Here is a 27,507-nt window from a genome sequence, read left to right as displayed (position 1 = left end):
GAGAATGTATTTCTGAATCCAATTCCAATCCAATTGCTAAAATCTCTCTTTTGATTCTTCTGACATTATAATATGGCAAATAAGACATATAATTTCTAGTTTAAAGTAACTGTTGCTGAAACAATTCACAGTACAATATGAGAACTTACCATAGTAAGAACAACAACAAGCGGTGAGACAAAGTCAACTGCCGGGACCGTTGTGCCATTAAAATGTTCGTAGATACCACAACCTACGTCTAATGCTCCCAGTAATGCAATCACAAAGGCCAACCCCTGCAAGTCAAACATAAAACATATCTTTGCTGAAAAACATTAAAATGAGTAGACAGTAAGTTCTTTATTGCACAATAAAATAATAATGACACACATCAGTTTTCTCTGAAATAAAATAACTGTAACTTTATCTTACGATACATTTGTTGCTTTCTTGTTTTAATAACTCAACTACTTAAACATAAAATGAGCCGTGCCATGGGAAAACCAACATAGTGGGTGTGCGACCAACATGGATCCAGACCAGCCTGCGCATCCGCGCAGTCTGGTCAGGCTCCATGCTGTTCGCTTTTAAAGCCTATTGGAATTGGAGAAACTGTTAGCGAACAGCATGGATCCTGACCAGACTGCGCAGATGCGCAGGCTGGTCTGGATCCATGTTTGTCGCACACCCAATATGTTGGTTTTCCCATGGCACGGCTCAAATTAATAATGCAGATATGATAAATATTGCAAATGCTATTTTAATGTGACAAAAGAAATAAAATTCAAAGACAACCTTATGAATCGCAAAATTAGGACAAAACTGTAGCTGTATTTTGTTACACCATTTTGTCTTGATTTAAATAACTTCATTCTCTATAAAATTTGTCAATCTTATAGTTGTAATTGAACATGTGATTAACATCTTATGTTATAAATAGCACTTATGTCTTAATTGTCTAATTTGCTGCATTGTTGTTTAGTTCAATGAGTATTATGTTTCAATTGTTTTCATTATGTGGTATAGTGTTGTCATTTCATGCATATTATGTGACTTGATGTGAAAATAAAACTCGAAACTTGATAGCTTGAAATAGGCCTTGAGATTTTATCAAAAGCCTGTTACTGTCTAGAAAATAAAATATTTCTGATTTTTTTTTTCATTCTTGCTTTGTAAGATATTCTGTTAAGTTTTGCATGGAACCAATAAACACAAGGAATCTGTAAAACCGAATGATGCTCCCTGATCCATGTGCTTGTCCTAATATGGGGAATAACATATTAGAAACCAAAAATAAATGGAGGTAATAAAAAGAAGGAAAATTGAATCAAGGGAGATAATTCAAAAACTAGGTAAGGTAGAGTTATGGTTCTTTGACACTGCACTTCCCATCAATAACATCTATCATTCTGTCAGGTTTCAATGAAATGCCTTTAATACTTTTCAGGTAATGCTCCGAACAAGCCTTATTTTGTATAATAAAGGGAGATAATTCAAAAACAGGTAAAGCAGAGTTATGGTTCTTTGACACTGCACTTCCTGTCAATGGACTCTATCATTTTGTGAAGTTTCAATGAAATGCCATTAATACTTTTCTAGTAATTCTCCAGACAAGCCTTATTTTGTATAATAAAGGGAGAAAATTCAAAAACTAGGTAAGGTAGAGTTATGATTCTTTGACATTGCATTTTTTCTCAATGGCCTATATGATTATGTGAAGTTTCAATCAAATGCCATTAATACTTTTCAAGTTATACTCCGAACAAAATGGACGGATGGAAGGACGGACAAAGCGGCAACTATATGCTCACCCTTTGGGGAGCAAAAAAAAAATGGAGTCACAAACAACTTGAAGACTGGTCTGATACATCTGATATTCACAATGGAAAATGTTAAATCAAAATCAGAGGCATTCTTAAATTACAATCTTAAGAGCTTTTAAAATGTTAAGTAATATCGGAGGTATTACAGAGTATACAAAATGAAGTTCATGGATATGTAGTTTACATTTGACAAAGTAAATTATTTTACATTCTGAACATACTTTTACAGTTACAAATATTTATCAAGAATTCAGTTGTGGCAGTGTATAAACACTATTAAACTTTGTTCAAAATAAAGCATGAACTAAACAAGTGGGCCCTGGGGGCCCTATATCGCTTGCCTGACAGATAACCTACTATCTAATTTGGCCTAGATTTCATAGAGACAAACATTTTAGCCAGGTTTTATGTAAATCAAGTAGATCATTAACCAAGTTTTTCAATGATTTGGTCTGACGACATAGTTTTTGACCTCAAGTTCCAAAATTCTTAACTGGACCTAAGATTTCATATAGGCATACATTCTGACAAAGATCTATAATGATCAAGTTGAAAATACAGCCATTATAATGTGAACAAAGCATTTTTTTATGAATTAACTTTATGACATATCTTGTTTCCCAAGTTACCCAGTTACAAATTTATCCTACATTTTAAAACATTCTGACCAAGTCTCATGAAGATCAGGTAAACAATGTGGCCTTTAGCCTGTTAACACTGCCTTTCCATGATTTGACCTACTGACCTACTTTTGACCTTGATTACCCAGTTTTAAACTTGACCTAGAGTTCAAGGAGACAAGCATTCTTACAAAGTTTTATGAAAATCAAGTAGAAATTGCGGCTTCTAGAATGTTACAAAAGTTTTTCTATGATTCAACCTAGTGACCTAGTTAGGATCTCAGATAACCCAGTTTAGAATCTGACTTAGATTTCAGAGAGACAAACATTCTGACAGAATTTTATGAAGATCAAATATTAAACTCTAGAGTGTGAGAAATGTTTTTTCTATGATTTGACGTAGTTAAAGACCTCCAGTAACCAAATTCTGAGTCTGATCTAGACTTTATAGAGACAAACATTCTGAAAAAGATTTATGATGATCAAGTAGAAAATGTGGCCTCTAGAGTGTTAACTTTTTCCATGATTTTACCTAGTGACCTAGTTTATGATCTTATGTAATTCATTTTTGTACTAAATCTATATTTCATAGGGACAAAAATTCTGCTAAAGTTAAAAAAAATTAAACAAAAATGTTGCCTCTAGAGTGTTAACGTTTTTCTATGAATTTACCTTGTGACCTAGTTTTTGACTTCCGGTAATACAGTTTTAAACATGACATAGATTTCATACAGACAAACATTCTGAGAAAGTTTAGAAAAAAATTAACAGAAACTAGAAGATGCTTTTGTATAAAAGCGCATGTCTCCCCCAACGCATAGTCTTTTAGGCAAGATGTCAATAGGGGACAGGAGCGAAAGTCAAAGAGACACTGATGGTTGGCAACTAGGGATCATCACTTGGCATGTCCAATCATACCACTAGGTTTCAACATTCTGGGCCTAGTGGTTCTTAAGTTATGAACTGGAAACACTTTTCCATGTTCAGGCCCCAGTGACCTTGACCTTTGATCAAGTGACCCCAAAATCAGTAGAGGTCATTACTCTGCATGTCCAATCATCCTATAAAGTTTCAACATTCTGGGTCAAGTGGTTCTCAAGTTATTGATCGGAAAGTGTTTTCTATGTTCAGTCCCCTGTGACCTTGACCTTTGATGGAGCGATCCCAAAAACAATAGGGGTCATCTACTCTGTAAGTCCTATCACCCTATGAAATTTGAAGGTTCTAGGTCAAATGTTTCTCAAGTTATTGACCAGAAATGGAATTCCATTTTCTGTCTGCTGCAAGCTTGACCTTTAATAGTGACCCTAAAATCAATAGGGGTCATCTACTCAGCATGTCCAATCATCTTATTAAGTTTCAACATTCTGGGTCAAGTGGTTCTCAAGTTACTGACCGGAAATGGTTTTCCATTTTCAGTCCCCTGTGATCTTGACCTTTAATAGAGTGACCCCAAAATCAATAAGGGTCATCTCATCCTATGAAGTTCAACATTTTGGGTCAAGTGGTCAAGTTATTGGTCAGAAATGGTTTTCAATGTTCAAGCCCCTGTGACATTGACTGTTAGAGTGACCCCAAAATTGATAGGGTCATCTACTTTGCATGACCAACCATCCTATGAAGTTTCAATATTCCGGGTCAGGTGGTTCTCAAGTTACTAACTGGAAGTGGTTTTCCATGTTCAGGCCCCTGTGACCTTGACCTTTCATAGAGTGACCCCAAAATCAATAGGGGTCATCTACTCTGCATGTCCAATCATCCTATGAAGTTTCAACATTCTGGGTCAAGTGGTTCTCAAGTTATTGATCGGAAATGGTTTTCCATGTTCAGGCCCCTGTGACCTTGACCTTTAACAGAGTGACCCCAAAATCAATAGGGGTCATCTACTTTACATGACCAAGCATCTTATAAAGTTTCTTCATTCTGGGTCAAGTGGTTCTCAAGTTGTTGATCGGAAATAGTTTTCCATGTTCAGGGCCCTGTGACCTTGACCTTTGATGGAGTGACTCCAAAAACAATAGGGGTCGTCTACTCCATAAGCCCTGCCTTTCTATAAGGTCTGAAGGTTCTAGGTCAACTGGTTCTGAAGTTACTGATTGGAAATGAAGTGTGAGGGACGGACGGACAGACAAATGAACAGGGCAAAAACAATATGTCGGGGAGGTGGGGGGCAGACATAAATATGACATCTCTAGAGAGAATTAACAAGGTTTTTCTATGATTTGATCTATTGACCTAGTTTGATCACAGGTAATCTAGTTTCTAAGTTGTCCTAGATTTCATAGAGACATTCTGACAAATTTTCAGAAAGATAAGGTAGAAAATGTGGCCTATATAAAGTGTTGACAAGGTTTTCCTATTAATTGGCCTAGTGACCTAGTTTCTGACCCCAGATGACCCAGTAACATACTTGATCGAGATTAAAGGGCTTTTCATCCTTATATAACAGAGGCCTATATAAGGCCACTTCCCAGTCCAAAAATATACTATTTTTTCCAAACTGTGGCAGAGATATTTCCCAAAATGCAAGGTAAGATTTCCCCAAATCATGCCAACAGATGGTTAAAATTTTTTTTACATTTTAGTATTTCCAGAGGAAGCGTTTGTCTCAATGTCTGGTATCAATTTTTGTCACACTATAGCCCAACAGTGCACAGAACCAGGTGTGATGCATTACCAGTCTAATCCGTTATGTTCCATAGCCTGGATTTTAGTCTGTGTTTCTGGGGAGATAAATTTTATCAATCTTTGGTGTTTACTTCCAGTTTATTAGTTTTCCCAAATTACCGCACATATATTTCCCAATATGAAAGGCCAAGGCCCTTCCCAATTTCCTGATGAAAAGCCCTGCAGATTTTATTAAGGTTAATATTCTGACCAAATTTCATTAACATTGGGCTGAAATTGTAACCTGTAGAGTATTAACAGCCAAACTTGTTTAAGGATGATGACAACAGGTGATCTCAATAGCTTACCTTGAGCACAATCTGCTCAGGTGAGCTAAAATATTTAAAGCATATTTTCATGTTTAAGATGAAAAGAAATGTTAGTACACATACAGATCAAAAACTTGCAATATTACACTGCTGGCAACTTCCTACATTTATCAGAGGTGGGAGACAAAATTAATCTTGATTTAATCAACACTTTTAAAAGTAAGTAAATTAGTCTAAGGAATCATGCTAATTGTACTCTATCTTATCCAAGATGTAATTCTGATTAATTAACCAGAAACACAAACCAGAAACACTACATAAACAAATTTCAATGAGAATTTTAAGTTTTAATTTAAATATCATTCTATTCACACTTGTGCAACTATTCTAAATAAATCTCAAACATAAACATCAATACTGATAGGTAATTTTGGTTTTTGTCTGGATAATGAAATAGTGTCCAAAGCTATTCTTACCAGTTTTGAGCGACTGCGCCATGACCACGGAATGATGTGTTTGTGATCACTGTGATGTAAGATGAGGATACGAGCCGGGGCCAACAGAAGCAGGAAACCACATGGTATCCATAGCAACACAGTCTTCTGGAAACACTCAGAGAAGTCTGGGTCTGTTGTATTCCAGTACTGGTTTTCACTCTGAAATAAAATACGTTTGTTTTGACATTTAAAGTAGTAACTATGATCAGCTAAACAGCAGAGAAACAACTAGGGTGCCCCTCCCACCATTATACCAGGTAACTGGTAGGCGTTTATCTTCTACAACCTTGTGTCATACGACAAAGATAATGAAGTGGAGGAATAATTTTAAGTTTGAATCATGTCCCTTTATTCTAATTAAAAATAGGGACATAACTCATGAAAAAATGGTGCTAGAGTTAGGGGCCTTAAGTAATGTCATGTGGGTGATGATGTGGAACAACTACCTTAAACTAAGAATCAAATCTGTTTAGTATAAATACATGTAACTGAGAAAGAGTGAAAGTGTACCAAAACTTTGACATGAAAATCTATGTGAAAAGGGGTGATAATTCATGAAATATTGATGCGAGAATAAGTTCTTCTGCTGTGTGATATGGGTGAAAACGAGAAATAGCTATTTAAAGTTTGAAGCAAATCTGTAAAGATATTACAGAAATAAAGAGAAAGTACATTACAACTTTAACCAAGGTGTGGATGCGGAATGGATGTCAAACTGGAATCCAGGTCAAGTAGGATAGCTCTCCAAATACTTCATAAAGCTGAGCTAAAAATGCTGTATATTCTAGCATATCAATATTGACTGTTCTTCTACGCTTTTTTGCCTAAATACTTTGTACAACAATGTATGTCAATGACAAAGGTCAAAATCTCTGGGCAAACAATTGCCCTGTGGACCTGTGTTCAGATTAATCATAACGAGAGGTCATGAATCATTATCCACTGTTTTCACAAGACTTTTACTTCAGAATGGTCATGAAAAGTTAAGGTGAGTTATTCATAACCCCTAATGAAATTTTATTTGCTAAAATCTTCGTATGTTTGTATAAATTTTAGACAGAACATTATACATTTATGGAAGTATCTTATAAAACTGACATGTACCTTGTGACTTCAAAAAGATGTAGGTTAGGAAAGGGAACAAATATCCTAACAGTCCTCAATTTTTGACAAAGGTTTACAGCCACTTGGAATGAGCAAAAAAGTTTACTGCATTTTATATATTCCTAGCTTGAAAGAAGTGTGCCACAGATTTTTTTTTATATCTTTCTTTAAATTAACTTTATTCCATTATATATATACTGACAAGGGTTAGGACCCTGCTAACAATACAAAAAGGACCATATAATGAATTTATATACTTTCAAAATATAACAAGAGCCATCTAGTGACAGCAAACTAAACTATCTTCATATAAAAGTTTTACTAAAAGTTTCCAGAAGGAAAAACAAACAGAGGCATACTTTTGTAAACCCTAAGTCAGAGATATGGAACCATGTTTAGGATGCCCAAGACTTATGAAGAGCTTAAAAGCATTCAGTCCTTATACAATAGTTCCTCATAACACAACTTACATGCAACACTATCACAAAAAGTTCAAAGTGAACAAAAATGATGTCAACATTGTATGACACATGTATGCCCTCATAATATTACATAAACTTAATTTTGACAAAATGTAACCCCCAAGTATGAAACCTGCTCTGCGAGATCATCTCATGATGCAAAAGCCTTGTGATGAGTTTGACAACTTTACAAGAGAAAGATTTTTACAAAAATGTCAAAGTGAGAAAGTGAAACTGAAAACAGTAAATACTCAGATTTTTAAAAACAGATTACCATTCAGTAAATGAGCCGCACCATGAGAAAACCAACATAGTGCATTTGCGACTAGCATGGATCCAGACCAGCTTGCGCATCCGCAAAGTCTGGTCAGGATCCATGCTGTTCGCTAACAGTTTCTCTAATTGCAATAGGCTTTGAAAGCGAACAGTATGGATCCTGACCAGACTGCGCGGATCAGGGATCATCCTACAAGGCGATTTGAGCGATATCGTCGCTTTAAAGTCGGCCACTTCACCTAATTATCGCCTCCGGGCGAAGTCCGAATCGCCGAGTTTTTCAGCAAGTGATTATCTGTTTACTTAAAGTTGTAAAACTTTATGCATATTCTAGATTAAATTATCGATAAATCCATAGTCAACCCCGCCTACTCGCCTGTAAAACTTCAGCCAATCGTAGCGTTAATATCCAACATTGTCAATCAATAATATTGTAAGTCGCCGCCATTTTGAAAATTTTCAATCGGCGTGTAAAAAGCAGATAAACTTAACGAGAGCATGATCTTATGCAACAATTGTATATTATTCTTTCATTTTATTAAAGATTACTTCAAAATTTATTTCAATTACCATGATTACGGTCAATTTCTGTAAATGAATTCTCGGGTACTGTGGATAAAAAATGATTTCGCGGACGTCAGAACTGCCATACAAAATATTGTAAAAAGATCGCAATTACCTACGAGTTTGGTGTTATTTTCAAAAAAATAAATAAATAAGTGAATTAAATGTATAAATCTGAACAAGTTGATGCAAAAATCAGGCATTATAAAAGCACGAGAATCAAAATATGAATGAAAAATTTCATGGCGTTTTGATCGTGCACCCCTTAAATTACGAGTTTCGGACATGTAAATTTCGGATAAAAATTTAAAGGCGACTTTTTCATAGCTAAGTTTATACTTTATTTAGAAATTCATGAAAATGATAATGCAAAAATCAATTTCCTTAAATAATTACTGTTTATAAGTTACAGCTTGACCCATAGAAAGTGGATATATATAGGCAGGAAACTGAATGCTATGCCGATTCTTCTCCTTAAATTCCTCAACTTCTCCCTAAATTCTGCGGAGGGAGAAGTCATTTCTCCCTAAAATTTTGACCTAGGATGATCCCTGGCGGATGCACAGGCTGGTCTGGATCTATGCTGGTCGCAAACGCACTGTTGGTTTTCTCATGGTGCGTCTCATTAATGATTATCACTTTCAACTGACATATATCATAAATCTAAAAAAACCATTGTCCCTGATATTCAAATTCAATAATATTATGCAATCTGACTAAAATCCAATAATGTTTTTAAGTAATTACAATATGATCAATAAAGTCAATCTTGAATATGTATACGTATAATATTTCAGTCATTCAGTCAGTAAACTTTGATTTAATATTAGAAACCACCTTCCCTTGGTAAATCAAAGTCGAAAGATAATCAGACAGTGAGATAAGGCCTTAAATTTTTTTTTAGAAATCATAAACATTTCTTGGACCTCAAACATACAGCCCAAAAGAAAATTAGAGGCTTATGAAAAATACCTTGAAGATATTCTGCATGTAAACCAGCCTGATATCTACCCTACATCAAAACCAAACATGCTTTCCGAAGGAAATAACCTTAAAATACCAAAACAAACTCAACTCTTGAAACTTCAAAAGCAACAACTCTAAATAAGCATTCCAATGTATTGTGTAATTAAACTCACCACCAGAAGATAATCAAAACTACCCACAAATGCCAAGTATCAAGGTAAGTGCCACTGGCATAGAAAAGGTAAGTACATGTACTATCATTTATTAACCTTCATACTTCAGATCCAGCCAATCATTCTCAACACACAATTTCAAAGGAACTTTCACCAATCCTAGAAATTATCTTTCAGAAATCCATTGATGAGGGATTCATTCTTTCCAAGTGGTAAAATGCTACCGGTATGTAACCCTGATCTAAATGAAGGGCGACAGGTCAAACCCAGCCAACTTCAGGCCAATATCCCTTACATGCGTACCTTGCAAAACCCTGGAGCATACATATATAGTATCCTCACCAATAACAAAACTCTTTACAAGCCTTGGCATTCTGTATCTCCAACAAGACTTCCAAGAAAACAAGAGCTTGTAGAACACGAAATGCCCCCTTGATGCATTCAGTAATTGCGCAAGGAACAGAAATAATTTGGTCACCGTGCACTGCACGTTTGACATACTGACCTCAAATCAATAATTATGAGTCATTTACCAGTCATAAGTAAACTCAGTATCAAATGTAATTTTCTCTAGTTATTTGCAAAAAAAGTTCTACTGTTCTGGGTCAATGTGGTCTTGACCTTTGACCTACTGATCTCAAAATCAACAGAGGTCATCTGCTGATCATGATCAACTTCCCTATTAAGTTTCGTGATCTTAGGCCCAATGTTTCTCAAGTTATCATCCAAAAACAGTTTAACTGTTCCAGGTCACTGTGACCTTGACCTTTGGCCTCAAAATCAATAGGGGTCATCTGCTGTCATGATCAACATCCCTATAAAGTTTCGTGATCCTAGACCAAAGTGTTCTCAAATTATCATCTGGAAACAGTTAACCTCCCTATCAACTTTCATGATCCTAGGCCCAAGCGTTCTTGAGTGGTCATTTGGAAACCATTTAACTGTTCCGGGCAACTGTGACCTTGACCTCTGACATACTGACCTCAAAGTCAATAGGGATCTTCTGCTGATCATGACCAACCTCCCTGTCAACTTTCATGATCCTAGGCCCAAGTGTTCTTGAGTTATCATCTGCGGACAGACCGACTGACTGACTAACCAACATAGATCTGTAAAACAATATACCCCACCTTCTTCAAAGGGTGGCATAAAAAGATCCTGTGTGACCCAACTAATTACACTTAAAACAAACAACAGGTTTACTTGATCCTATTAGATTTTATTAGTGAGCCATTAAAACGTCCTGTTAACAGTGTTTAAAATACAAAACTACGGTATACATGGCAAAACCCTGAAATGGATTAAGAGCTCCCTCGACAACTGGCTTCAACTGGTAATCCTGAATGGTCCAAGCTCAAAGCCCATACCTATCCTTTCTGGAGTTTTGCAGGGGTCCATGGTTGGGCCCCTCTTTTTCCTTGCATACATAAATGGCCTTCCACAAGATATCCAGTACGTCAGACCTTTTCCTGACTAGTTTGAGGAAAAGAAGCTGAGAAAATTGGGGAAAAAATGGACAAAATCACTGTTTTGGAAAATATTATGTACTCATTTTAATTTCTGTTGTCTAGAACTTTGCCTGGGGGCTCTGACATGTATGAACAAACAGTTTCTGACTATGACTCAGGGAGACTAGTAGAAGATTCTGGGTCTAAACTTTGAATGAGACAGCTCTAGTGTTCGAAATTGAAGTCGAAGACTCTTTAACTTCTAGACCAATTCCTTTGATTTGCCCCTTCTGGTTTCTCAGGTGCATGTTTTAGTGTCTACTCCAAAAGAGACATTACTGAAGAGGCCTGCCTACAGACTGCCTGAAGACATCAGGTTTTTTAAGGATCCAATTAATGGAAGTAAATTACCTTGTAGGAGAAAATATTAAAAATATAAAGAGTTAAATAAAGGACTAATTTTGTTGTGGGAATTTACGTCTGAACAATATATACATATTGCGATTTACTACTTTGTGGTGGGGAAACCAAGCATTCCTGTAATACCATCAGATTGACAGGATAATTGCTAATACCTACAATAACAAAACACTAAAAAGGGGGGAGAATACGTATATGTACAATTACATGCTTTAAAAGGAAGGACAAGCAGTTCGGCAATTTTTTACAATACTGCAATATCATATGTCACCAGCAATGATTCACTCCCACAAACAAGGTTTATCCCACAATTCCTCACGTCGAATTGCCTACCAAAAATCGTAAACAAAAGCAATGCAAACTCCTAAATTTTCATCCGAATATAACGTCAACTTCAAACGCCTACAAATTTTCCAATGTGTTGAGAAAAAGTTTAGCACATCATCAAAAATAGTAGAAGAAGGCATGGTTTTCCGAATTTGACAGCATATAAAACATTATAATATGTATCTACACCGCACATTAATATCTGGTTCTTGATTCCGAAAGGATACTCTATGAAATTGGGCACGATTCGACAGTTCAGCCCTTTACCACCATTAAAACCGTTAATTCCTGTCTGATGTTTGTCCGACACCAGCGTATTAATTAACATAACGGAGCGTCATTTTGAATTAGCTTGACATGATGTTTAATCACGCCCGCGCTAGTGACACGTGGTTATCATCAGTATGTAATATAGAGATTGATAAACATGCAGCGTCAGATTATCATGTTTGTACCACTTGTTAATTAGCGGTAACAGCTTATGCTGTATTGTGTAATATGTGTTGTTAATTTAAAGTAATTATTTTATGTGCTTGATTCGATTAAATAAGCCGGTCGGCCGTTACGCAAATTTATTATCTTTGCCGAGGTATTTTGCTAGAGCAAAATAAAATATAAATGTTTTAAGTAATCAGATATTATTAGTATGGAATAGTTCTGGTGAAAAGATGAAATTTTATCAAGAATTTTTAATGTTTGCTTTCGTTTTTTTCATATTTATCACACGTTTTTGCGATCGTGATTTTCGGACTTTCTTATCCTTTCTTACAAGATTTTCTAGTACAATTGAAATAACAAGAGGACCATGATGGTCCTGAATCGCTCACCTCTTCCCACATGACCCAGTTTTGAGTATGACGTCGTTTTTTCTATTATTTGACATAGTGACCTAGTTTTGAACTTGACCTAGGTATTATCAAGATAAAAATTCTGACCAATTTTCATGAAGATCCATTGAAAAATATGGTCTCTAGAGAGGTAACAAGGTTTTTCTATTATTTGACCTATTGACCTAGTTTTCGAAGGTACATGACCCTGTTTTGAACTTTACCTAGATATCATCAAGGTGAACATTCTCACTAATTTTCATGAAGATCTCATGAAAAATATGGCCTCTAGAGAGGTCACAAGGGTTTTCTATTTTTATACCTACTGGCCTAGTTTTTGACCGCAAGTGACCCGGTTTCGAAACTGACCTAGATATCATCAAGGTGAACATTCTCACCAATTTTCATGAAGATCCATTGAAAAATATGGCCTCTAGAGAGGTCAAAAGATTTTAATAATTTTAGACCTACTGACCTAGTTTTTTACCGCAGTTGACAAAGTTTCAAACTTGACCTAGATATCATCAAGATGAACATTCAGACCAACTTTCATGCAGATCCCATGAAAAGTATGGCCTCTAGAGAGGTCACAAGGTTTTTTTTATTATTTGACCTACTGACCTAGTTTTTTAAGGCAGGTGACCCAGTTTCAAATTTGACCTAGACATCATCAAGGTGAACATTCTGACCAATTTTCATGAAGATCCATTCACAAGTATGGCCTCTAGAGAGGTCACAAGGTTTTTCTATTTTTAGACCTACTGACCTAGTTTTTGACCGCAGTTGACCCAGTTTCGAACTTGACCTAGATATCATCAAGATGAACATTCAGACCAATTTTCATACAGATCCCATGAAAAATATGGCCTTTAGAGAGGTCACAAGCTTTTTCTATTATTTGACCTACTGACCTAGTTTTTGAAGGCACGCGACCCACTTTCCAACTTGACCTAGATATCATCAAGATGAACATTCAGACCAACTTTCATACAGATCCCATGAAAAATATGGTCTCTAGAGAGGTCACAAGGTTTTTCTATTATTTGACCTACTGACCTAGTTTTTGACGGCACGTGACCCACTTTCGAACTTGACCTAGATATCATCAAGATGAACATTCTGACCAATTTTCATGAAGATCTCATGAAATATATGGCCTCTAGAGAGGTCACAAGGTTTTTCTATTTTTAGACCTACTGACCTAGTTTTTGACCGCACGTGACCCAGTTTCGAACTTGACCTAGATATCATCAAGATGAACACTCAAACCAACTTTCATACAGATCCCATGAAAAATATGGCCTTTAGAGAGGTCACAAGCTTTTTCTATTATTGACCTACTGACCTAGTTTTTGATGGCACATGATCTAGTTTCGAACTTGACCTAGATATCATCAAGGTGAATGTTCTGACCAATTTTCATGAAGATCTTGTGAAATATATGGCCTCTAGAGAGGTCACAAGGTTTTTCTATTTTTAGACCTACTGACCTAGTTTTTGAAGGCACGTGACCCAGTTTCGAACTTGACCTAGATATCATCAAGGTGAACATTCTGACCAATTTTCATGAAGATCTTTTGAAATATATGGCCTCTAGAGAGGTCACAAGGTTTTTCTATTTTTAGACCTACTGACCTAGTTTTTGATGGCACATGACCCAGTTTCGAACTTGACCTAGATATCATCAAGATGAACATTCTGACCAACTTTCATAAAGATCCCGTGAAAAATGTGACCTCTAGAGTGGTCACAAGCAAAAGTTTACGGACGCACGCACGCACGGACGGACTGACGGACGGACGACGGACACCGCGCGATCACAAAAGCTCACCTTGTCACTTTGTGACAGGTGAGCTAAAAAGCCAAAAAAAGTATGCATTTAATAATAATATGATGACTCTTGCAAAAGCAACTCTTATTTTAAAGCATTTTTTTGTGAATAAAAGCATGTGACCTTTAAATATTCAATGATTTGAGCATTTCAACTCTCCCCACCCACCTTGTTACAATGATAAGTTAACATTAGTGCAAGTCCATCTATTGCTAAGTGACAGTGTGTATAGTTGCTAAAAGTTGCAAGAATATGTAATAAAAACATAGTTTAAAGTGTTTATTATGCATAATTGTAAATTCCCCCGAGTGATAAAGTCCCCCAAAACTGCTGGTCGCGGGTTATTTTCTTCCCCCAATGACAGGCTGGGGCCTCTTCCCCCAGTCGTAAAAAAAACCCCTGCAGTCTGAACAAAAATATAGGTTTTGAGTGAAAATTACAGGCTATTTGGCCGTTTTAAAGGTTTTTTCAGAAGATTTAAAGGTTTTAAAGGTTTGCTCTGAAATTAAAGGTTTTTAAAGGTTTTAAAGGTTTCACTAGGAGGCCTGCATTACTGGAAGACTGACTTGTTTCACTGCCAGTACATGTATCTTTTCCTTTGAGGACATCATGTTTTTGTGTACCACTGGCGTGAATTTTCCATACTTTACCTCAATCGTGTTACTTTTTTTTCTTTTGTTGTAGCAATTAACTCCTCGATAGAGAGTACTAACAGTAGTTAACAAATATTAAGTACCGTTTAAGATAAAGAGCTACAACCCTAAATTTTTTTTGTTTTTTGTTGGGTTTAACGTCGCATGACACAATTATTAACCATATTGCGACTTTCCAGCTTTGATGGTGGAGGAAGACCCAAGGTGCCCATCCATGTACATTACTTCATCATGAGCAGGTGCCTGGCAGTGGGTAGTTGGTCTAAATACCCTACAAAATCACCAAAAACACTAGAAAAGTGGGAGATGGAATGGGATATGGTATCAAGTTATCAACATAACAAGAAGGAAACATTCTACCAAATTCTCTCACAATACCTGCATTATCATATTACCAGAATCTGTCACTTCAGCAAAATACATTAGCGTGGTTATCTCAAACAATCTCTCACTGGATGCCAACAAAAATACTGTAGGTCAACCAAAAAGGCAAAGCAAACCTTAAATTTTCATCACAGTAATATAACGGTCAACTCAAAACCCCTTAAGAGTTAGGTCCATGTTTCGGAGAAAAAAGTTTGCACATCATCAAATCATAGAAAGAAAGCATGGTTTTACATGAAAATTTAACAGCATATAAAACATTTATATTATTCTACAAAACCATTGTCAATTTACTCATATATATATTGAATTCCAGAAAGGGACTGCATGAATTAAGGGGCCACGCTTCTGGACAGTTCAGCGCCTTTAAAAACTCACCATTTTTAAAAAGCTGTTACATGTCCCTGTCTGATGCATTTGCAACAAAGTACCAGTGTTTAAACTTAACATAACTAGGTAAAACATCATTTTTGACAATTATTTACATTTATTTCTTTACAAATGGCATTCTTTTTTAAAGGGAGACAACTCCTTTAGAATATTTTAAGTATCAAACTCTATGGGACAGAACAATTAAACATGTATTGGACAGATAAGTTGTTTGTCAAGATGCTGTTCGTTTACTAAAAATTTCTGTTGTTTTATGATATACTGCTAAACCTTAAGTCCATAGTTTATCAGACCCCTGTCAGACCATATAACACTGAAGTCAGGTCTCCATAAACACAAACCAGAATAGACCAAACAGAAGCAGTTCAAAGTCGAGCAGCATATTGGGCTATGTATGAGCGTCACTGACATGCTATACTGTCTAAAACGCAGGTTAAATCTTTGGCGCACTGACTCCCGTCTTGCTTATGCATAAAATCTCAAATCATCTTGCTGCAATTCAAATGGAAGATGATCTCATCCCTCTTTAAAATACAACACAATCACCCAATTATCATCTGTCTTACCCTAAGTCCTCTTTACATAAAGGAAATCAATCTGTTTTTAGAGTGGTTGGTTGGTTGGATTTAATGTCGCACCGACACATGATAGGTCATATGGCGACTTTCCAGCTTTAATAGTGGAGGAAGACCCCAGGTGCCCCTCTGTGCATTATTTCATCACGAGCGGGCACCTGGGTAGAACCACCGACCTTCCGTTAGCCAGCTGGATGGCTTCCTCACATGAAGAATTCAATGCCCCCAGTGAGGCTCGAACCCACATCGATGAGGGGCAAGTGGTTTAGAGTCAGTGACCTTAACCACTCGGCCACGGAGGCCCCCGTTTTTAGAGTGAAAGTGTTGAGTGAACACCGCTTGACAATGATAATCCTGTTCATATTGTATCAGTGCAATGGAAAAGTTAGCTATCTATGTTACCTGCTATAAAGGATAACACAGTCATGCATCTAACAGTCCTGAAATTGTTTTCTTTGATTTTCTCATACTTCTAAAGTTTTTCCCATACTTTGATGAAATATATGGGTAGCACTGCAGAGATTGCTCTCATTCTAGCAGTAGCTTTCTCAACATATTTTACCTTGTGAAATTCTGTGGGTTTTAACTTTAAAAATCAAAGCCTTGAGATGTCTGATGGTTGACGGTTTTGCTAGAGTTATTTTCATTTTAAATGCCAATCTATAAATATACATGTATAAGAAACAAATACTTATGTGCCTCATATCTAAGATAAACTCTGCCTGACCTTACATGAACAGCTGGAAGTAGGGCTGTCATCGATAGAAACGATATCGATGTATCAACGATATTTTTTGGTTGATCGATTATCGATTCCCATTTTCAAAAATCGATATTTTACAGAGAGAAAAAACAACTGTCTAGATAAACACTCAGACCCTCTAAAACAACTTTTTCTGCCTGCAAAATGTGCCGAAAGTAACGGAAGTTGTCAAAAAAGGTCATGTCTAAACTTGTACCGTAGCAGTCTTTTCCCACTAGCCGGCACTACCTATATGGGTAGAAGTAAAAAGGGCTCAACTTCAGAATCTATTTGCAAAAAGTTACGTTGTCCTGTCTTGAAAGGTCGCTTCGTTGTTTGTGCATGTAAAAACATAGAGTATATATACTGTTTCTACGTCAATCTCGGCTTTTTACTTGTTCGCGTATAGCTGATCACTCAGTAAAAGGTACAGAATTTAGCTAGTGCCCGTAACAATAACAATCAAAGATGGCCGAAGAGGAAGCCGTCGCCGGCTTAAATAGTGGAAAAACAGTCAAAAGACGGAAGGAAAAGCTTTGTTTTGGTTCGTAGAAACACAGGGTGTTGCTTAAACATGCCTTTCAGTACAACAAACAAACAGTCAAACACTACAAATTTGAGGCCCATTGAAAACTTGGGCAGAAGTTAAAAAAGAAAACAAAAAAAACAACAAAAAAAAAACACGCGGTGCCAGTACCTAATCCGAATGTAAACTTGTGCAAGGTAAAAATTAAGACAGGGTATGAAACAGGCTAAAAATAAATAAAAACATTGTAAATAAATAAATTAATTAATTTAATAAATAAATAGTATCTGTGGAAGAGAAATGCAGAATTTTAGCTGTTTGAAACCCCCTGGTATTATAGTTTACTAGGTTGTAAAGTAGGATAAATGCAAAAGAGGAGTGAAGGCACAATGAAGATCTATAAAAGATTTCATTAATTTTCACTTATTTTATTTATTTCATAGATACAAATACAACACAATCAAACAGTAATATAAACAGTAGGCAAAAAAAAAGACATAACATTAACAAGAAGGTATATAGCATGCCCATAAACAAAGAGATTGTTAATCTAACTTAATAATCGATATATCGATGTATCGTCGATATTTGTCTTCCGATATATCGGTATCGTCGATATGCAAAAGACCCAATCAATGACAGCCCTAGCTGGAAGTCAGTGATGTAACCATGGGCTGGAATACCTAATCATTGACAAATCTTATATAATCTAAATGGCCAGTGTGAATGGATAGAGGATGAATAAGAACTGCTGGATCATTGATAATTCATCGCCATTGTTCATGAATGGGACTACTTTGTGTAGCACATGAACAAATTCCTTTGGATGTGATTTGGAATCAAATAAAGATGCGACATGACTGTCAGAAATACACTTAACTTTGGTAGCGGGATAAACCCGCAACCAAAAATTGTCTGCTTGTTGACATATTTCACCACAAAAAAAAGTCATATTTTTCCCAGGGCAATAAAATAATGTGTGATCTTTGCATTAAACATGCTTCACCAGCGATTTTTTCCTTCATTATAAAGTACCGGTAAAAGGACCTTTTTCTCAATTTAAAAAGGATTTTCTTTCCCAATTTCCATCAACATGTTCCCAAAATGACAAAGGAAAATGGTCAATTTGTTAAGTGGTTTGGTAATTTATTGACTTGTATGCAAAACAGATCCTAACTTTGCAAATATAATGACTGCTTGCAATTTTATGCTAAGTACTGGCCAAAGACCTCGAGCTATAAAAATAAATAAATCGGCAACTCGAAAGGCATATAGAGCAAAATTTAAGCTCGCCAACATCACGTGGGAACTGAATGAGATCTTGTTTTACTGGTGTATGAAACAGACAGCAGAAGGTTAAAAATTTGTGTCGTTAAAAACTTTCTACCAGATTGCTTGTTTATTATAAACTTTATAATGATAATGGTGTCTTTTAATGTTATATTTTCTACATGGGGAGGGAATGAATTTATGATTGGAAGTCTTAGAAATCAACAGTTGTCGTTTGAAAACTGGACCCGATTGGGTTTATTACGTCCTGTCTGTATCACCAGTGTAATACTTTAGTAAGCGTCTGCTAATCTGATCACGAGTGATCAAGTCAGCAAATGCTTTGACAAAAAATATTGTTTTTATCACGGCGCAATACTTCCCCTATTTTAGTGGTTATGACGCAATTTTCCCCTCCTTACAGGCCCCACCACCATTCCCCCAAAACTTAAAAAAAAACACTGGGAACTTTTCCCAAAGTGACCCAAAAACTTGCTGTTCACCATAACCTTGCTTTTCACCGTTTCTTTATCTTTTAAATTACTTGCAAATTTTCTTTGTCCAATTTTCTTTTAGGAAGTGGCTATTCTTACGGCCCCGTAGGAATAGCCTCGGAGGCTATTCTTACGGCTCTCCCGTAAGAATAGTGAAAAGTCCACTGATCGGATGGGCAGAAGCCATTTAACGTACATGTTTTTAGTACACAGTGATGTTTTTCTAATGTCCTTAACTTTCTTAAAACACAAATTATATCAATATTTTTTTATCAATGGAAAGGTTATAAAACAAGCAATTTATTAATTGTTTTTAATTATTATTTCGAAATAAGATGGATTAATTATGAACGCTTAACTTACACTGTTTTTCTAAAAAGTTTTGAACATCACTATACCGCTATTAAAATTATATGTCATTTAAAATGGTTATTCAATTTAAAAAAGATATTTTAATACGAAGAACACAAAACTGCCGTATGAATAACCACCTGCGGGCTTTTCAGTAATCATACGGGAGAGCCGTAGGAATAGACACCTGCGGACTTTTCACTATTCTTATGGGACAGCCGTAAGAATAGCCTGCGAGGCTATTCCTACGGGACTGTAAGAATAGCCACTTCCTTTCTTTTCTTTCTATATAACCTGTGTGGTTTGATGCACACAAAATTGTCTATTTCCCTGTAAAGGGTTAAAAACATCAATGGAAAGTATATTGTCGCCTCAACGCGAAACTAGTCTATGTGTATATAGAAATAGAAGCAGATAGACTAGTTTCGCGTTGAGGCCACGATATAGCCAACCAATAGTTCCTTAGAACTTCAAAAAATGGGGATATACCCCATTTTTCGACTTCTGAGATACAAACTGTCTGATACAGCATCTATTCTTTAAATAGGGTCGCTAAAAAGCTTTACAGAGCTTATGTTAACTGTTTCACAAAGCGACGGTAAATAAAATTTACCTTTACCTTTTACCTTAAGGGATACTGATCTGAATTGTTTTTATATGGCAGTGGCTAATAAGATAATAACATGCATGACACTTAGGCCTAAAAAAAAAAATTGTTTGTTTCCAGTGACATGGCCAAAAAAAATAGGGTAGGTAGGTAGGCATTTTTTTTTTTTTTTTAACCTACATGTAACACTATCGTAGTTTCAAACAGGGAGATTATAAACCTTATAAACATGCATCCTATTGTTATGTTTGATTTACACCCGGATGTACAATGACTTTGATGATGTTTTAGCAATATAAAATGCCATTTGATTGTGTATTTAAATATTATGAAATAAATATTTGCTTTACATGTTTGCGTTTTGTTGTTGTTGTTTTTTAATTTCCAGATTTATAAGCCCATCCGATTAGCTCAAGGTAGAGCAGACGATCTACGGAACAAGTGGTCATAGGATCGTTGTGTCCTGTATCATTCATTCTCCGCCGCTAATTCATGTGGAGAAGTTGGCAATTACTTGCGGAGAACATGGTTTATATTTAATTAAACGTGAAACTTGAATGAAATCTTGCTGTGTATTCTCTCTTTAAATAATATAATTTTAATATTGAATATTATTCAACAACCAACATTTATATTTCAAACTAAAACCAAGTAAAAGCACACTGGCCAGGAATATGATTTGCATCTTTGATCTGCATTGAGATTAATACCATCACCCCATACCCCAATCTAAAATTCTGGATTAACTGGAAATGCCAGACAATGAAGTTTTGACTGGTATGCCCAACATTTATATTTCACACTAAAACCAAGTAAAAGCACACTGGCCAGGAATATGATTTGCATCTTTGATCTGCATTGAGATTAATACCATCACCCCCTACCCCAATCTAAAATTCTGGATTAACTGGAAATGCCAGACAATGAAGTTTTGACTGGTATGCCCAAATTGTGAATTATTAAAGCTGCAAGTGGTCGTTCAACGTCTTACTACTACTATAAATCCGATCTAAAACCTGACTTTTCAAGCTGTGAAAGTGAAAAAAAAAATTGACAATTATCAGTAATTATTCTGATGATAAACTAAGTAATTAGCCTTGTTTTCATCATCAATTAACACCCCCTCAAAGAGCTAAAAGAAGTGTGTCGGTTATTATGGCATCTGAAGTGGAGATCAAAGCGGTATATAGTTGCCCGAGATTGTCATGGCATTACGTCATGTTTTCGCGCCATGTGACACATCACTGTCTAATCGTACTTTCTCGATTCCTTAAATTGTTGAGAAGAAATCAATAAAAAAGTTTTTTCTTTATCTTTTTTTTAAAGCGAATGTGCAATATCCCGAACAAACTGACATGTAAATGTGTCAAACCGTGAACGATGATAGTGGATCGTCTACCTCTGTGACCTATTTGCCCTCAAGGAATTTTACATTATTGTTTGAAAAGAATATCTAACAAAGTGTTGTGTCAAAAAATACATGTACAATGAATAATTTAAAACTTATTAAAATCCGCAACAACATCATACTGCTTTATTTTAAAACCACATTTCTATTTACGTTCACGAGGTCACGTAACCTATTCTGCCGTGCGAACAGAAATCTGTTTGCCAAAAATCGTTTTACTCCATGTATTTAAATTGCTGCCGCTTTTTCATTATTTAAGATTTTTTAATTGTGTACATTTGTACATTCTGGTGAAAAGTCTGAATTTTATTACCATAGTATGTACCGTTTATTTACTTTAAGAAAGAAGTAAATAATCAAGATCGCGCTGTTAGAAATTTTACAAAACATTATATGAAAATTTGATCGTTTTTAAAGAATTTTGCCTACATTCCTGTGGATATCTGATTGAAATTGTTATAGAACTCAAACTGTATTTGTTCTCAAGTGGTGTTGAAAATCTGAAGCGATTATATTAAAAAATGAATGCACTATGCGCGTTTTTTGTGTCAAAAGTAACAGGGATGTAAATTAGATATTACGATAGGGCGCACGTGCTTGTGGAATGGAAAATTACCAGCACGACGTTTTGATATTTTTACGATTCGCGGGTAAATTCCAGTCAATCCAGGTAATTTTGCCTGATGTAATTTCTCAATTTGGTAAAGTTACCACGAAAAAACTACTTGCTCGATCGGTGGAGTAGTCCATTCGTGCAAAGAGCTATAAAAATAATAATATACTTATTTGCAAAAATATGCGGCCCGATTTTACCACTAAAAAAGTTTAGGGTCGGCGGTAAAAAAATAGGGTAGGTCGGGTCACCGGAAACAAACAACTTTTTTTTTACGCCTTACCAAAAGAAACGAAGTAAATTTCGGCAGTATTGTGCATAGAAGCAAAATTCTGGTTCCCTAGCCTATGCACGGTATTTTGGTTAGAGAACTGGTTCCAGACGAATAAGTTCGCTGTCGATTGCATTTTTATATGGCAGTGGCTAGTGAACCGTCACCAGTGCAGCAGACCTGTGGTCTAGTGCACCGTCACCGGTGCAGCAGACCCGAGATCTAGTGCACCGTCATTTTTAATATATATAAAACATAGCCTTTTTGTAAAATTTATTTGAAAGATATTTTCACCAGTAATAAGCAAGAACATAATCAAAAGAATGAGTTAAGATAAACCTTGACTTACTTGTTAATTTATGGCTTTACCTCTGGCGCTGATCTTCGTTCTTCGGCAACGTTAGTATCCGTCATTTACTAAGATATTTCCGAATGACAGAATGAATTTCTTTGATTTTTTTTGTTTAATTTTCATGAATACCATATATTTTTGTCAATTTAAGTCGAATATATAAAAATAATTATTGTCTATATTTGGATATATATGTAAGTATACATATCAAAATTGAAATTGATCTTAATTTCAGTTTTATTATGTCATGGGACCGTAAATTCGGAAATATTGACATCTTGCAAGCAAATATTTTATAATGTACATGCACGGTGAAAACTGTTTATAATTTCAATATTTGTTATATTATTGATTACAATAGCTACATCTCACGAAATCCATGGTTAAAACTGTGAAAGACAATAAAGATTAAATTAAGACAATGAATGGAGGTCTACAAATGTAGGTGTTGTTGGATTGCTTGTTAAAGTTATTTAATGATTGGATTGGGCGTGTTTGTCTTTTGTGGTGGCAGCTGTGATCATGAGACAGTGAATCTGAAATACTGTTGCCAAAGAATGAAGATAGCGTGTTGAGGTAAATTGGTAAATTATAAGGTAAATCAAGGTTTATCTTACTTCATTCTTTTAATAATGGTCATACATATTACTGGTGACAAAATGTTATAACTATACTTCAAAGAAAGGCTATATTTTATATATAACAAAAATGACGGTGCCCTAGACCTCAGGTCTGCTGCACCGATGATGGTGCACTAGACCTCGGGTCTGCTGCACTGGTGACGGTTCACTAGCCACTGCCTTTTTATATGGGATAAGATTAGTGTCTGCTCAATCCTAAATAATTTTGAAGACTATGCAATGTTATTCAATATACTGAATAGCTCCAATGAAGAAATTTTATTTTCATCACAAATATAAAACACGCTACTGACCACAATTCGGCTAAGTTTTTTTCTCCTATTAATTTTGTTCATATATGGTACGAAGTTAACTGGGTACGAATATTGTTGAAATTTAACTGTTTAAATTTATCTTAATAAGGCAAAGCAAGAGAATAGTACTTTTGATAACATAATACTTACTAAGAAATCCTCCGATGGATCGCAAAACATGACTACTAGTCCTTATCCTTTGTATTTCCTATTTAGTAATGCTTAAAATCCATGTTCTAGTTTTCGACCATGACGTGGTATGCTCGATTGTTCCACTTTTTAATTCAGTCGAATCATTCCGAAAACTGGGACAGTTGATGGAACAAAGATGTATAAAATTTATTTTTGTAGCTCGTTGGATGGAATAACACATATCATCTAACATATTGAATATCATCTAACATATTGAATGTTCAACACTTTATTCTGAAATCTACATCTACATGATACTCAAGTTCTAGTTTCAGTTCAAGTTTATTTTTCACATAAAGGCACACTGTACTCATATAATAATGTGATGACAACATTGATAGAACCAGTATAAAGACAATACTCAGTGTACAAAACATCAATGCAGCATACAGCACACCTAAAAATAGAACTATTTATCATTAAGACGTTACTACTACAAGAAGTTACACATGTGCATCCAATTGCAACAGCCAATAAAGTTCTATTATAACTTATCACAAGAAATCATGCAATGGCATCATTTTTAGTCATGTACAACATTATGTAAAGGAAACTAATCGTTTTAATTGAATCAAAATTTACTGAATTAATTCTTCCCAGTCGTTGGATTGTAATCTGAGTTTTTGAGAAAATGAACTTTCAAATAATGTAGGGTGTGGAACGGCGAGCAAATACCTCTTTTTTTCTGCCATTTTAGTTAGTTAGAGAGAGAGAGAGAGAGAGAGAGAGTGTGTGTGTGTGTTTTGTCTTTTTTTCCGTTTTTTTCGTTTTCTTTTGTTGTGTTGTTTAAAAATTATTTACACTCGTTATAAGTTCTTACTTTATAAATGTATATTTTTAATCTCTTGCTTTACTAAATTCTTTCTTTTTTCTAGTGTTTTTTTCTCTTATTCATTTGGTTTAAATATTACACATAAATTACGAACAATGAACTGAATATTTTGTTACTTAACTTTTTTAGGGAAGGGCCGTAATTAATGTTGGTAAAACTTGTGATCCGACCCATTTGCTTTAAACAAATTACATGTTCCTGCTTCCGTATTTATTCCAATGTTTACTTATTATGTTATATGTTTTCAAAAGCAGTAAAATATGATTAAATCAAATCAGTCAATAACTGACTACGACTGGAAGGCGACTGTCTGGGTAGAGGTACTTTGGCACTTTGATGACTAGTTAGTATGCAATATTAATTTTTAGTACTACTATATTACAAGTTAAAGGTATGGTGGCATAAAACTGCCACCACTTAGTTATTAGTATTCATGAAACTTTCGCGAAAATGATGGAAGTTTTCACGTTAATAATGGAGGATTTCGTGAAAACAGAAACATATCATGAAAACTAGTTAAATATTTTAACACGAAATTATGCTAGTTAGTGCTCTGAACTGACACCACTTAAAGAAAGTTTGAGCTAAACAAGAGGATCATGATGACCCTATATCGTTTACCTGGGTCACCTTGCACACGTTATTGGACTAAAAAGGTTCGACAGTAGGGGTACTCTACCAGTCAAGACGTACCTCCCTATCAAGTGTGAAGATCAAGGCAAAATAGTTCGCCAGTTACTTTAAATGATAGATTTGCTTTTGAACTTTGACCCATTGACCTCATAATCAGTTTGGGACATCTATTGGTCAAGCCAAACATCAATAAATTTGACGGTTTCAAGGCTCAAGTGCTAACCTGTTATTTAACATAAAAGTTTCGACCTTGTCCTTTGACCATTTAATGACCTCTGCCAGTAAGGGTAAAAAACAAGGACAAATATCAAAAGGGAATACCATGTTCCAAAAACGCAGCCTCCCCAAAATGAAACACACACACACACACACACACACACACACGCACACTCGCATACAAAGCAAACGCACGAGGACAAAACAAACAAATAAAGGAACACAGTAGGGCACCGCCTTGGAACGGTCAGTGGCAAAAACACCACTGGGGAGCTTAAACCGGTTTATGGTGCGCACCCAACCTTACTCTTACCCCCAAAGTGTTCCAAAGACACGGGACAGTCTAAATAAAAGTAATCCCCGCCAAGAGAATCTCAAACACACGTAATGGAAACAAAAAGGCATGGCAATTAAAACACAAAAATGCTCCTGTATAAATATATGAAAAGCAAACCTTAAGAAACAAAAACGTATGTACTCAATGTCTTTGCAGAAGACAGAGCAATGTTCAAGAGAAACACCCTTAAGGACCCGACGAAACAGACCAGAAGACAGATATCAAAACAGTTCAGTCCTGGTGGGATTTAAAACTGCTTATCATAGAGTCCTCCTCCTCCCTCATCCGTCAGACACAATCAAAGAGGGAAGCGTAGTGTCCAACTGTAAACGGGTTGAAAACTAAACATTCGGTATGTCTCAAAACAGTTGAGTTCCTTAACTCCCTATCTATTTGGAACACTTCGGGACCATTTAAGGAACACGACAGATTTGGAATTGACATTAGACACATTGACCTCCAACTTCATAGAGTTCACCTATTGTTCAAAGTCAAGCGGTCTATGAAAATATATAATCTTAGTCCCAATGCTTTGGCAAAGTAAACAATAACACCTGAACGAAACAGACATGTATTAAAACTGTAAAATGGCCATAAAGGATCCGAGTGTGTAAAAGACCTATGACTCAAAAACAGTCGCAATTTTACAGCTGTAAAATCGAAGAATACGTAGTTACCACCCCTATAAGAACAAGAGCCACGTTGGACATGGCCAATCCCCTCCCTCCTTCCTCCACCCCCGACGCAAAGTTTTCATCTGAAATGTTGTGAAATATGTTAACTTTTGGTACTAAAGTATACACATATCAGTTAGAGATGCTATTTTATTTATGGCCATAAACTTAATGTCCTCTAGCATTGTGTGAAACGGGAGATAATTGAAAAAAGGAACGGTAGAGTTATGGTTCTTGTGCTTTGCACTTCCCCATATTTTCCTCTATTTATGCAGTTGGAATAAATTCCCAGAATTAAAAAAAATTGCAGAGTAGTTATGGTCCTTGTAAACTGCACTTCCCCTTAATGTCCTGAAAAGTTTATTTTCATGAAAAGTTAGCTGGTATCATGAAACGTTATCTGGTATGTTTTGGCAATTTAAAGCACTAACTAGCAAATTTTCATGCTAAGATATTTATCTTGCATTCATGAAAAAATTATATATGAATTGTTACTTTTCAAAATGAATTTTGATATTGTTTATAGTTGCTGGTTTGTTTTTCTGTTGTCTTTAGTATTTTATGTAACGAGTAATTGTTACCTTTAGACGTAACATTAGATTTCCATAGAACAATTAGACTCTCATAACCGTTTTAGAAATCCCTATCAACGGGTAACATCCTGCATGACTGGACCTGGACCAACGTAAGCCCCGTATATTTATATGAAAGGCGACAACTGTGACCCGGAAAATTATTTGAAACAGTGACCATAACCACTCGGCAACGGAGGCCCTTTTCAACAGCTCTAAGCAGTCCAAAG

General features: G+C 35.7%; 1 protein-coding gene across 5 annotated transcripts in view; it reads right to left on the bottom strand.

Annotated features, from left to right (window-relative positions):
• LOC123562334 (multidrug resistance-associated protein 1-like) overlaps window positions 1-24,128 on the bottom strand; it is a 96,171-nt gene extending 72,043 nt beyond the window's left edge. For all 5 annotated transcript variants that reach the window (XM_053537121.1, XM_053537124.1, XM_053537120.1 and 2 more), the window contains exons 1-3: window positions 23,972-24,128; window positions 5,835-6,014; window positions 150-275 (exon numbers count right to left, since the gene is read on the bottom strand). In XM_053537121.1, coding sequence (XP_053393096.1) covers window positions 150-275; window positions 5,835-6,014; window positions 23,972-24,001 — 336 coding nt within the window. In that variant the 5' untranslated portion in view covers window positions 24,002-24,128. The remainder of the gene's footprint in view (window positions 1-149; window positions 276-5,834; window positions 6,015-23,971) is intronic.
• Between the last annotated feature and the right edge of the window lie 3,379 nt (window positions 24,129-27,507).

The sequence above is a fragment of the Mercenaria mercenaria genome, chromosome 2 (genome assembly GCF_021730395.1).
Source record: "Mercenaria mercenaria strain notata chromosome 2, MADL_Memer_1, whole genome shotgun sequence".
Taxonomy (NCBI): Eukaryota; Metazoa; Mollusca; class Bivalvia; order Venerida; family Veneridae; genus Mercenaria; species Mercenaria mercenaria.
This window is presented reverse-complemented; position numbering and strand designations above follow the sequence as displayed.